This window comes from Spinacia oleracea, chromosome 2 (genome assembly GCF_020520425.1).
Source record: "Spinacia oleracea cultivar Varoflay chromosome 2, BTI_SOV_V1, whole genome shotgun sequence".
Lineage (NCBI taxonomy): Eukaryota > Viridiplantae > Streptophyta > Magnoliopsida > Caryophyllales > Amaranthaceae > Spinacia > Spinacia oleracea.
This window is the reverse complement of record NC_079488.1, coordinates 3759699-3774084: the sequence shown is the minus strand read 5'-3', so window position 1 is coordinate 3774084 and position 14386 is coordinate 3759699. Positions and strand designations below refer to the sequence as shown.

At 34.7% G+C, this 14386-nt stretch overlaps 1 protein-coding gene across 4 annotated transcripts; it reads right to left on the bottom strand.

Annotated features, from left to right (window-relative positions):
* Positions 1–4855: 4855 nt before the first annotated feature.
* LOC130467728 (cationic amino acid transporter 1-like) lies at positions 4856–14040 on the bottom strand. 4 transcript variants are annotated; one of them, XM_056836396.1, is made up of 7 exons: positions 13683–14039; positions 13072–13147; positions 12725–12842; positions 10327–10496; positions 7979–8106; positions 7501–7780; positions 4856–5087 (listed from the first exon to the last, which is right to left on the bottom strand). In XM_056836396.1, exons 5-7 carry the CDS (start codon positions 8060–8062, stop codon positions 5038–5040), a joined length of 414 nt encoding a protein of 137 aa, XP_056692374.1. In that variant the 5' UTR covers positions 8063–8106; positions 10327–10496; positions 12725–12842; positions 13072–13147; positions 13683–14039; the 3' UTR covers positions 4856–5037. The 4 variants fall into 4 exon arrangements, 3 of the variants coding, with proteins under 3 accessions (XP_056692374.1, XP_056692376.1, XP_056692375.1); XM_056836398.1 differs by lacking the exon at positions 10327–10496; XM_056836397.1 differs by lacking the exon at positions 10327–10496 and having other exon boundaries at positions 13729–14038.
* Between the last annotated feature and the right edge of the window lie 346 nt (positions 14041–14386).

Here is a 14386-nt window from a genome sequence, read left to right as displayed (position 1 = left end):
CTGTTAATTTCGATCCTGTGATAAAAATTTCGGAATTTATAAATTTAGTTTGAGAAAAAATTAATTAAATCACGATTTAATGATTCCAATCAATTAATATCATATATTAATTTTGCAAATTCAAGCCATAAATAAATCTTCCCTTAATTGAATCAAAATAATAATGTTGCATACAATCATGATCATAAAATATTATGCAAGAGGCTAAAACTGATACCAGTGTAGGAACATATAGATGCATAAAGCGGAATTTCAGGAAACAATTTCCTAACATCTATCACAGGATCACATGCATAACAATAGTATAGATCAGATTAAGACGAAAGAATAATCACCTTTGTAGCGTGTTCTCCCGTTCGTATGCAAGCTTCGAAGATCTTAGAGCTCCACTTGTTGCTCCTCTACTTAGTCCACAAGCACCAATTGAATCCCACGTATGCTAGTACGGAAGAGAACGATCACGATCAATCTCTTGCTTTGTTTGGGAAGAACGGCGTTTCAGAGAATAAGAGTTAGGGTTTTTGTGTTTTCCTTTTGTCAGATATTGAATGAACGTAATTTCTAAATCCCTGGCATTATAACTATTATAATGTGAGAGTTTTAGGTTAACACAAAACCAAAGCCCAACATTCTTTCCCTTAATAGACCGGTTTCCATCGGGCCTTTTGGGCCCATTCCAATTAGTGCTTATATGTGTGACCTTATAGGATTAATATATTTTAATCGGATTTTTCATGAAATACCCCTCAATTTTCACGAAATTCACCAAATGCCCCTCAACTTTCAGAAATTCACCAAATGCCCCTCACCTTTAATATAATACCCAAACTACCCTTATTAATGACGCGCCGTTAGTCCGCCGTTAGCCTACTTTTCTAATTCACCAAAAGCCCCTACAATGTAACTTATTTCACCAAATACCCCTATTTTAAATATAATTCACCAAATGCCCAAATGTAAAAATTACCTTTTTAAAGCCCAACGGCTAGTTTTTTGGGATTGAAAAATAGCCGTAGCTTATTGTTTTAGTATAAATAACCCTGTTCTGAGTGTTTATTTAGTCACCAAATTGTTTTGTTGTAGTTTCATCTCATTTTGTGTCATGAGTTATCATTCAAAATCATCATCCACACATAATGAGTCCACATATATTAGAGTCCCAAATAAAATCTGTTATCGTGGGAGGAAATTTGTCATTCGTAGCTCCGATACAACACTCAATCCACAAAGGGTATACTACAAGTGTGATCCAAGCAACAATGGCGAATATGCTTAATTATGATGTTTTTGATCCATACTACATATTGTTTCAGTATATCTGTCACTATATGAACTTATTTTTGAATGGTGAATATGATAATTAATTATGATGTTTTTGAATGGTGAATATGCTTAATCTAGTTTGATAAATGATGTTTTTTTGTGTGTTGAATATGCTTAATCTGTTGCTTATATTTTTAGTACACTTTATTTCTGACACATCTGAAACTATTAGCAGCAGAAATGCTAGATTGATTACAATTTCATGAGGAAGCAGTTTAGTTCCCAAATATGGAGTAATTAACAAGAGAAATATGCAACAAGGCAACACAAGTAAGCATCACGAGTAGCTGCTTCAATTTGTTGTAAAGACAACATAGTAGCACCCCAACTTCCTAGAGGTGCTGCATGGCCTTTAAGCACGTACAAAAACAATTCTTTACCCGGTGTAAATAGATTCGTCAAATATTGCAATCCAAATGTTTTGAACTTTTCATTGGTTTGTTTTTTTATCTTGTTTAACAGTTACAACCAATTCACCCAAATCAAAAGAATTACTGCATTGAATCCCATAATCTCTGTTCAACGCTTTAAGACAGTTTTCATTTTAACAGCAACAAAGGTAAGCTCTTGTCTTTGGAAGAACTAGGCCAGTGAACAAATAGGTTTATTAATCCGCAACAACTGGATAATCAAGCAATTGTTGAAGAAACACAGCTTCACTATGGCAACGTTTTCAGCAAGTTGGTGTTTGGTGTCATCTTGACAGTAGTGTCTTTCGATGTCTAGTCCTATTATGGACATGTGGTTGTCGCTAGAGCTACGGATTTTTGACCTCAAACTATGATTAGCTCAGTTATGGTGTAAACTAATGTTGTATTCGCATCTAATAATAAAAAGACTCTCACTTGTCTTAAAAAAAATGGAGAGAGAGAACCCAACCCCAACCAAACCCCAACCCCAACCAATGGACAATTGTTAGCCGGAGAAAACCCAGAAACGCCACCAACAAATTAGCACGGAGAACCTGCTTCATCAATTTCCTCCCCCGTAACACCAGCCGACAAGGACTGTTCCATCTTTTCGGTCGACATACACATGCCCAAAAACTAGCCAATGGGCTTTAAAAAGGTAACTTTTACATTTGGGCATTTGGTGAATTATATTTTAAAATAGGGGTATTTGGTGAAATAAGTTACATTGTAGGGGCATTTGGTGAATTAGAAAAGTAGGCTAACGGCGGACTAACGGCGTGTCATTAGTAAGGGTAGTTTGGGTATTATATTAAAGGTGAGGGGCATTTGATGAATTTCTGAAAGTTGAGGGGCATTTGGTGAATTTCGTAAAAATTGAGGGGTATTTCATGAAAAATCCGTATTTTAATTGTAGGTCCAATCAATATTGTCCTACTGATCACATTTATTCTCTAGCAAGCAAATATGATTACTAAAATAATAAACTTATTATCTTCATAATTAATTCCTATTCATATTTAGTAATTGCCGGAAATGTCTAAGGACATAATTCCTTCATCCTCCTCACTCGCATCTTCCCTGCCTTTCCCTCCCTCTCCTCCGCGACGCGCCACCCTGCGTCCACCACCACCTCCATCTCCTTATCGGCACGCTCCTGCGCCGTCGTGTTGCCCCGGGCCCAGCCGTCGTTCCCTTTCCTTCTCCCTTTCCGTTGCTTCAATCCCCCTCCCCTGTTTCCCCTGCTTCGTGCCTAGTTCCACGAGAAACAAGTTCCAGTATTGGAACTTTGTTCCTTTAATTATTCAAGCAAGCCCAACTTTCCTTTTGGCCCAATAGCTCAAGTGAGTTTTGTTAACATGTCCAAATACTTACTTATCTTAATATTTTATGAAAATAAATGATTTCTTAAGCATTGAAATAAAATGGATTTTTAAATGATGATTTTAAATATATATATATATATATATATATACTTGGACTGAAATTTTGATTTAAACAATATTTTTGTTAGTTTATAAAATTAAATAATATTTCATGCATGTCGATTCATGAGTTATAAATTTATTTTTATTTTTTTTTGAAATTTTGATTAATAAGATTTTCGTTAAATTATGAAATTATAGATATTAAAATTCATTATTTATAAAATTATTACTTATAAAATTATTTAGTTATAAATTATCAATTTTAGATTATTTATAGTTTTATTACTAATTCAATAATTCGATATTTTGAAAGAAATCGGACTCGAGGCTCAGGAAGGACGATCCATCAGACAGGGAGTATAAAAACTACGGTTGAGGTAACGGTTATTGCTAGTACCCGCAATCCCTTCGAAATGTATTTATGAATGATGTTATGAATGATTGATGTTTTATAATGATGTTTTATGATTTGCGGGATTACAAGTATGATTTGATTGAATTGTTTTACGATAATGCAGCTTTATGCAAAGTACTGATTTAATGAATTAATATTCCTGAAAGAAATGGTTTTATGAAATAACGAGATTTAATGATTTTATTGAACTATCCTGAATGAATGAGATTTTCCTGATTAATGTCCCATTAAAAGAAATGTAAACATGATAAAGGAAAGTGTAAGAACTGGTCAAGTTCCCCTGATATGGAGCCCAGGCTCCCCCTGATAAGAAGCACTGGTTTCCCCTGATAAGAAGCACTGGCTTCCCCTGATATGGTACCAAGGTTCCCCCTGATAAGAAGCACTGGCTTCCCCTGATATGGAACCAAGGTTCCCCCTGATAAGAAACACTGACTTTCCCTGTTATGGAGCACTGGCTCCCCCTGTTATGAAGCACTGGCTTCCCCTGTTCGTAGGAGACGTCCTACCATGTTTCCTGTAAAGTCCTGACGACCAGAATAATTCTGTTAAAAGGAAAAAGATTAATGAAATGATGTTCCTGAAATGATATTCCTGAAATGATGTTCCTGAAATGATAATCCTGAAATGATATTCTTGAAATGATGTTCCTGAAATGACATTTCTCTAATGATGCTTTCGAAATGATGCTTCTGAAATGATGATTTATTAAATGTTTTACTATATTCTATTCTCCCTGTTTATTAAATAAAATGATTTGAAATGATGTTACGATGCTAGGGTAACTCGTTACTGAGTCTTTGGCTCACCTTTTTGTTTTCTGTTTTAGGTACTGCTGGGGACCACGGAAACGAGTAGTGGCGAGGATTTCACTATAGCTATGTTCACCTAACACTAGAGGAAAAAACCTTATAAGTTGCTCTTAAAAGTGGCTTATAAGGTGCCCTTCGTAAGTGCCACCAATGGGGGGGTCACTTTTGTAAAATTATCAAAAGTTGCCCTTAACAAGGGCAACTTATAATCTTATAAGGTGCCCTTGTTTGCAACAAGAGCACCTTATGTGAAACTTATAAGGTGCCCTTATTGCAACAAAAGCACCTTATAAGCTGCACATAAGTTGCCCTTGTTGCAAACAAGGGCACCTTATAAGCTGCACATAAGTTGCTCTTGTTGCAAACAAGGGCAACTTTTGAGTTTTTTTTTTTTAAAAAAAAAAAAATCTGCAATATAATTTCTGATTTTGCAATATAGTTTCTGTTTCATCAAACATCAGCTTGACATTCTCAAAAATGATATAAATTTCAAATTTCCAATAATATTAACGAAATAATTCAAATGTAATTAATTAAATCGATAAATAACAAAATAATGTAAGAGTCACGAATAACTACAAGTCTGCTCTATTTATTACACTGAAGGTAGTTCACAATCGTTGAAGTAAATAGCCCACTTGTCTCGAACTTCATCCAACTCCTTTTTGGTAAAGGGCCCCTCCCTTGGAGTTTTGAAAACCTTTAAAAGAACACCGTACATGCAAACCAATAAATTAAATTAAGTTTCATATGCGAAAACAAAAATTATATTGGTCGCGAAAACAATTATATTGGCCAAAAATGACATTTTTGAACCCAACTACCAACAAACGAACCTCTTTCCACATTCTAACCCTTTTTCATGATTTATATGATTAGTCAGATGATTATAAGACTCATTTCAAGTGCGTTATGCATGCCTATTGATCATTTTCGATCCCAACTACGAACAAACGAACGTATATCCACATTCTAAACCTTTTTCATGATTTAGATGATTAGTTATATGATTACAAAACTCATTTCAAGTTCGTTATGCACGCCTATGGTTCATTTGAGTCGATATAGGTCATTTATGGTCAAAAATGGCATTTTCGATCCCAACTACCAACAAACAAACTTATATCCATATTCTAAATGTTTTTCATGATTCTTATGATTAGTTATATGTTTATGAAACTAATTTCAAGTTCGTTATGCACGCCTAAGGGTCATTTGGGTCGATATAGGTCATTTATGGCCAAAGATGTCATTTTCGATCTCAACTACCAACAAACGAACTTATATTCAAATTATAAACCTTTTTAATGATTAATATGATTAGTTATATGTTTATGAAACTCATTTCAAGTTCGTTATGCACGTCTATGGTTCATTTGGGTCGATATAGGTCATTTATGGTAAAAAAATGTCATTTTCGATCCCAACTACAACCAAACAAACTTATATTCAAATTATAAACCTTTTTAATAATTCATATGATTAGTTATATGTTTATGAAACTCATTTCAAGTTCGTTATGCACGCCTAAGGGTCATTTGGGTCGATATAGGTCATTTATGGCCAAAAATGGCATTTTCGATCCCAACTGCCAACAAACGAACTTATATTCAAATTATAAACCTTTTTAATGATTAATATGATTAGTTATATGTTTATGAAACTCATTTCAACTTCGTTATGCATGCCTAAGGGTCATTTGGGTCGATATAGGTCATTTATGGCCAAAAATGGCATTTTCGATCCCAACTACCAACAAACGAACCTATTAATGTGCATAAACTGACCAAAGTAGATGAGAATGAGACATTTTCGCTCCCATTATCGAACTCATGAACATATGGACTCAATTTAAACTAATTACATGTTTTATATGCTATGTTTAAAATTTTAGGCTCATTCCAATCTAATTATGCATGTTTTAGGCTTGTTGGGTCGTTATGGACATATTTAGGCTAAAATGAGACATTTTCGCTCCCATTTTTGAACTAATGACCCTAATGATTCATTTTAAAATAATTACATATTTTATATGTTTTGTTTAAACTTTCTACGACTCATTCCAATATGGTTATGCACGTTTTAGGCTTGTTGGGTCGTTATGGACATACTTAGGCTAAAATGAGACATTTTCGCTCCCATTTTCGAACTCATGAACCTATGGACTCATTTTAAACTAATTACATGTTTCTTATGCTATGTTTAAACTTTCTAAGACTCATTCCAATCTAGTTATGCACGTTTTAGGCTTGTTGGGTCGTATGGATATATTTAGGCTAAAATGAGATATTTTCGCTCCCATTTTTGAACTAATGAACCTAATGATTCATTTTAAACTAAGTACATATTTTATATGCTTTGTATAAACTATGTAAAGACTCATTCCAATATGGTTATGCACGTTTTAGGCTTTCTGGGTCGTTATGGACATATTTAGGCTAAAATGAGACATTTTCGTTCCCGTTTTCGAACTCATGAACCTATGGACCCATTTTAAACTAATTAAATGTTTTATATTGCTATGTTTAAACTTTCTAAGACTCAATCCAATACGGTTATGCACGTTTTAGGCTTGTTGGGTCGCTATGGACATATTTAGGCTAAAATCCAAGCTACGGTAAAATTATGCGTTCACATAAACCCAATAATTAAATTAAATTATACTAGTATTATTACCATTGATCTCCTATAAAGAAATTTATAAATCAAATAAAAACAACAAGAAAACTTAACATTAAACTTGCATGTTAACTAGTCCTGTATTTTGAGAAACAATTGAGGCACAGTATTATTTGTCTCTTTTGCTTTTCGAATTGAAACTTTAGATTATATGATGATTAAATTCCTTATAAAGAAATTACAAATCAAACAAAAAAGCTACATGAACGAACAAGTATATATGTTATCCTTCTATTAGAGTAATAGCACGAAATTTGGAAATCAAACTTTAATACTTTGTATTCCATTAGTGGCAATTTAGATTTTAGTAGCGTGTAAAATATTAATTCCGAGTTCGTTGCTGCCTAGGTTAATTCAAGGGGCAGGGAGCCGTCAGGGATATTCCATTGTGTACAAAAATAATAAAAAAAAAAAAATGAAAATGAAAAAAGTACCTGCAACAGGGATCTCAACAGCAAACTCGGTGTAACATAAAACAGAGAGCATAGCAGAGACACCGGAAACAGCAAAATATAAAATAACAGCAGGACCAGCATCTTGATTAGCCTCTTGACCAGTAAGTACAAAGATACCAGCACCAATGACAGCACCAATACCGAACCAAGTAAGATCCCACCAAGTTAATGATTTCTTCATATCATGGTTGCTTTCAGCCTTCACTTGGTTGAGTTCTGTATCATCCAGAGACCGTGTCGTAAGCCTATTCAAAACAAACTAAACAGACTAAGAAACAGACAGCACACTATTGTACAACAGCAAAACAGACTGCAGCAAAACAGAATGCATGCACACTGTATTGTACAACAACAAAACAGACTGCACCTGAACACCAGCAAAAAAGACTGCACACCACAGAACAAATTGCACACCAACACGCAACACACCCGCACACTAAACAAGCTGCATACTAACCAGCAATTGCTTGTTCCTGGTGGCAGATACGCCGAGCATGTTCTCCCAGAGGAATAGATCGAATATGAAGCTTCTGAATATCATCAATGGTGCCTATTGTGAGTTCACCTTCTTTTGCGATCGCAAGGCTGTTGACAGAGAAAACAGAGGATTATTAGCACAAAAGCACCAAAGTTTATATTACAGAACTTTAGATGGTTAGCTCCATTAACATGCACAAGAATAAAAGAGAGCAATAATGCATGTAAGTTTAAAAAAGAAAGACCATGTAAGTTAATAAACAAAAGAATTAAACAAACGAAATAAAAGACAAGAGAAGTTCAATTTTCATTGACTAAATAAAAACACTAAGCATTTGAAAGAGTTGGCTAGCTTTCTTTTCAGAGGGTCAGTAACTAAGATAATGCACTTGGTGTTCACATCTATGTAGTTGACACTAAAGACAGCTGTTGACTGAAAAGGGTAAGCACCTATGTTACTCAGACACGAGTGTCGGTGTCGTGTCCGACAAGGTGTCGGAGTATCTGACACTCCGATTCAAATATTTGCAGACACTCCGACACGGTCAAAGGAGTGTCTTGACTTCTTTTTTGGACACGTCTCCTACACAAAGTGTCGGGTAATAAAAAGCGACACTTTTTATTTTTAAAAAAAAAGCTTGTTAAAAAAAGTTAAAGATTAAAATATTAATAAAATTTACTCAAAATATCCAAATGCAAACAGAAATTTATCAAAGATAATAAATACTCAGAAGTTTAAAGGTTTCGAAACATAAATAAATCAAGAAAAGAAATCAAATCGGAGGGGTACATATTATTCAGGCACGTGAGTTTATTTAGAAAGAAAACCAGAATAAGTCACGTGGGTATGTTCCCACTTTCAAGATCCCTAATTTATTAAAAAAAAAAAAAAAAAGATGAAAAAGCTGCAGAAAACCAGAATCACGCACATGGGTTTGTTCCCACTCCCCAGAACCCTAATTTATTAAAAAAAGGTTAAAAAGAAAACAAAAGGAAAAGATGCACCAGTCAGTCCACCAAGAGAAGAATGACGGGAAGGAAAGGAACGCGGCAGCCATAGCCATGGCTATCGTGAAGAAGTTAATTTCAATAAAAATCAAAATCGAAGAGTGCATTCAATTCGTTATTTCCTCTACATCAAAAGCCCTAACAATATTTCACTTCTCTTGCGTTCTCTGACCTTCAATTGCTAGAGGTAGGGTTTCGATTTCGTGACAAAATTTGAATTTTCTTACTCCTTTTCTTTTATCTTCCCGATTCCGACACTTCATTACAGACCCTTTTTCGACACCGGTGTCGACACCTTCCCGGACACGTGTCGAGTGTCGTGTCGCGGGTCGGGTCGTGTCGACACCGACACCCACCGCGAGAAGAAGTGTCGGAGTAACATAGGTAAGCACAGCTCATGATTCATAGCTATATACTGACAAATAACTCTTAAACATCCACCATCAATAGTAAACTAGATAGGTGATCTAAAACCATTGTTTTTAATTCTGAGACAAGAACAGAGAAGATAAAAAAATAGCTGACTCGCTTCTCTGAAATGCAGAACATGAATTATTGATAAGTAAAAAGCGGTTAGATTCAGATCATCAATATATACGTGACTTACAAGAGCATGTCATACCCGTACTGACAACAAAAAGAGCACAGGTGCACAAAATACAGCGTGATTCTTGGACAACAGAGAATGAAGGATAACACAGCATCAAATAAACCAATTCAATGACAACTGCATAGTAAGCTTCGAAGATTTTTTCAAAATGCATTACCATATTGAGTATTTTTTATAAAGATTCAGAAAATCTACTTAGAATGTGGGCATAGTGAATCCTTAATATTCCACATTAAGCACGACAATAACTTAAATAATTTCTATTAAAACACCCTTAAACATGAAGACAAAGACTGAAACAACTTGAAAAATGCAGGAAATTAAATATATATATATATATATATATATATATATATATATATATATATATATATATATATATATATACAGTTAGAGCTTAAAGTTGGATAGTAAGAGTACTTTTGACATCGGCCTACCACTATTGCAATTAGATTGATGACAACAATTGATTTAGATAATCCAATACCCCTAACTTCTATAAAGCAACCTTATTATGTTATGTCCACCCTTTTAATCAATTGTATACAATCCTCAATTACAACTGACTGAAAAAAGAAAATTAAAAACAAATGATTACAAGTACTCTGTGATTCTTTATTCAGATAATGAAACAACCCAATTCTATAATTAAGGCAAAAATTACTTCTCAGCTGCACGGGATTCAAAATTTAAGACGGGCAGAATCATACCTTGAGCCAGAAGGAGAAGGAACAACTATAAAGCAATTCAGCTCATTTAATTTGGCAAGACTGGTACCCCCAATGTGATGGTCTCTAAGGTATTTGGTTCCAAAATCATCAACAAATTCCAAAATCAAATCCAAAACCCTTAACAAATTCCAAAATCGAACAATCCAAACCTAGAATACATCAAGTAGCAACCACAATAAATCAAACAATTCAGATTTAAGCATTAATAAATTATCCTGGAAAAGTTGCAGATTAAGATTGAATTCAACGTGCAAATCGAGCAATAATTGTTGAATGTGTGATCTCACTCAAGAACTCAAAAACCACCTAATCACGTGCAAATCGTGCGTGTTCCTAGAAAAAGCCTCTAGGTATCGACCCTATTTTTCTAGTTTCTATACTTCACAATCGAGAACTCTGATGGAAATTAGCTAGGGTTATCAGAGGAGAAACACCAAAACAAGGCGATAATGGGTCAAACATTATTGGTCTCTGCACTTGATCTGAAAGTTCTTGTTTAGTTCTCAGCTCCATCAAACTTTTCTTGAAACGACATTCTCAACTACCAACATAAGTTAATTTTTGGTTGTTAATTAACTTATACTCCTACTTGATGCAAATAAGCAAGTTGGGTGATTCCATGTTGTTCAAAATTTCGGATTATTCGACAAGAAGAAACACCTACTATGTTAAACATGTTAAAGTAATGCCTATATCTTGATATTGAAAACCTTGTAAACTACTTTCGTATACACTGCTAATTTCAGACAGCTAAATTTACACATGCTGCTAATTTCTTCTACAGAGAGGAGTTATTATCGTGGATAATACCCACAAACCAAATAAGAAGCAAGAGTAATATATTAGTTGGCCAAAAATTTATGATAATATGTGTTTATGAAATGGGGGTAACATAAAAACTACAAAGGTTTTATGCACTTGTGCAGAAAGAGTAATATACTCCATTACTCCATACCTGACAAATTCTTATACTCCGTTGAATCGTTGATGACAATTATGGCATTCCAATTGGTAAAACTTCAGGCCATCAATTCACATATCACTAAAGTTTAAACCAACAAAGAAGTCCTGAAAAACTTAAAACTCCTGATCCATTTCCCAAACGCCAAATAACACAAAGTGCTTCCATGAAAACTTAGGTCTCAGTCTCTTAGCAAAAACAAGGAATACTACTGGACAACAGCACAGAACGAGAGTGATATAAATAGGGATATTTCTCATTATCCTACTCTGAGAAAAATCGCAAAGGGATCTCAACTATTCTGAAGCCAGCAATGCAATACCCCTCACTTTGTGTGGTTAGGCAATCTTTTGCCAAGGAAACTGTATAAGAATAACATCAAAGATTGACCCATGGTACATTGACTAGGGATTCATCTTTTCCCGGGGTATATACTCCTACCAAATGCAAATTCATTACTTGTTGAATAATCAATTCCCCCCAACAAGAAGATTTACTACTTGAAAGTCAAGTCAATAATCCAATCTACTTCAAGTTCAATGAAGGGAACAAGTTCTGGATAGCAGTTACTTTGCTGATTATATAGCCAAAAATTCACTTCCCTATATGATCCTGTTCAGCTAGCACACTATCCACAATGCCATCAATCAATGGAACCTCTGCATTGGGTGGTTGCGTGTTGTTTGAAGACTTTGAGAATCACATGTACTAAGACGCCAGATCTTATAGAAAAACACACTAATTTAGTCTCACTCAATCTTTAATTAGCACACTTTCAATCATTTATTCATAACCGAGTGCATATATCTGACCCCTCATACAGTCACTCATACGTCAAGCACTAGCTCCCAACTCCACTTGATCAATGGAAACCTCGCTCTGGGAGGCTGTGTTGTTGTTTAATGAAACATGTTATAACACACATATATGGAAATGCACACTCAGTGCACACTTGATTAGCTAACGCACAATCAACCACAGCATGGTACCCATAAATCTAAGTATCTAACCCCTGTAATATAGTATCTCCATCTAGAGGCAATTGTTTCCAACATAGTAGCATATGCATAGAACAATCAAATGACATCCATAACACATGAAATAAGATAAAAAAAATTCAAGATATACCGAAAACAAACCATCAATAGAGCACAACTCAAGAAACTAGTAACTAGAACTTTTCATTCCATGTATATATCTTGAGCAATAACAAAAATGTCATGGTTACAAATCTAACAAAATAATGTTCCTGCAACCAACATTCCCTCATTCAAACAACCACATTAACACTAAAATAATCGAAATTTCATCACCTCGAATATTGTGTACAAATTAAATCATCTCAAGCAAGTAAAAAAGAAGAAGAAGAAAGAAACACATTAAGCTTCTAATCCCTAATACTAAACTAGTACTCACCCCGAGCTCGTTGCATTATTGTATTTGCTACTTTAGTAGCTCCTAATCAGGATTCCTTGATCTCCTTTAAGAGCTTCTCCAGTAGTTATTGCTCACATCCTCTAGAAGCAGCAAGCTCCTACCCATCAAACAGAAACAAGATAGCAATTCACATTGAAAAATCAAAAGAAATCCAAATTATTGAAACTTACAATTCTCTAAGCGAGAGAAATTTAAGGAAAACTAAAAGAGGAATCAATACTCGTATATATTAGCGAAATTCCCCATATTACCCAAATTTTTAACTTCCAACAGATCGAACTTTGAGCGAAAATAAGTTCCCAGAGTAATTTAAATTGAAAACTTACCTCATACAAGTTGATATTCTGAATAATATTTAGGGAGAGATTGAAGAATGTGTTTTATCAGCACCGATATCACTTCCTGGAAATATAACAAAGAAGAATTCAGATCAGATGACAAACTTCAGAGCAATTCAAATCGAAAAATAAAAAAGAAACTGCCAACAAATTATCAGCAAAATTCGATTAAGATCAACTTAAAGTGCAAACAATTATTAAAATTGCAATTGATACTCGAAAAAGAAAATCTTGAGAGAAATTCATACCGAAATTTTACCAAAGAGATTCATATGGGAAAACTCATACAAGCACCACATTGTAACAAAACTGAATAACATCAGCAAATTAAGCAAAACTCAAAAAAATCGATCTAAATAACATCAAAAACAAAAAATCAAACCCTAAAATGACCCGAATTAGTTTAACATAGGTTTTTCCCCATTTCATGAAGAAGGATTTCCTCCGTTGTAGATTTTTATTTTAAATTGCAGTTTGTAAATTAACAGAACCAACTAAATTTTCATCAAATTAACAACTAAAAGGAAGAATAATAAATCACCAACAATTCAGCAATTAAATAAGCGAATCTTCTTAGGTATTCAACGAGTTACATAAACCTTAAAAATTGACACGGATTTTCAATTTTCACTTTCGAAATCCCACCAACAAAGTGCGAGACCCTCGATGGAAATCGATTCTTGAAGCAGCAGCAACAATGGCGGCAGTTGAGGAAAGCAAAGGCGACGGACTGAAGAAATTGGAATATCTCTCCCTCGTTTCAAAGGTATGCTCCGAACTTGAAACGCATAGTCGGAGTCGGCGACAAAGTACTCGCCGAATTCATCACTGATTTGAGGAAAAACGGTGCAGAAGAAGAGTAGTGTGCGGGAGCTGCAAGAACAAAGGGGAGCACGAGCACCAGCAACAAAGGGGAAGCAGCTAGAAAACACAAAAGATGCGCTTCCCAGGAATTAGGAGGGGAGAGTTTTATTTATTTATTTTTGTTTTAATTTTTGTCACTTAAAAGATGCCCTTGTTAAATAAAGGCAATTTTTAACTAGCCACTTTTGATATTTTTTCCCCTAGTGTAAGTAATGTTAAGTTGTAACGAGTTTAAGTAAAGATTCTTTATTAAGTTACGTACTTTTATTAAGGAATCCTTTATGGTTGCCTTGTAATTCTCAAGAGGGAGTTACGGCAGTAATGTCTAGACCGAATTAGGTTAATTCCGCTGCTAAGTATGCTTTAATAATAGAATTAGAGGTCGGGGTGTTACACCCACGCACAGCGTCAGCCCACTCGTCGCAGCCCCGCGCGCGCG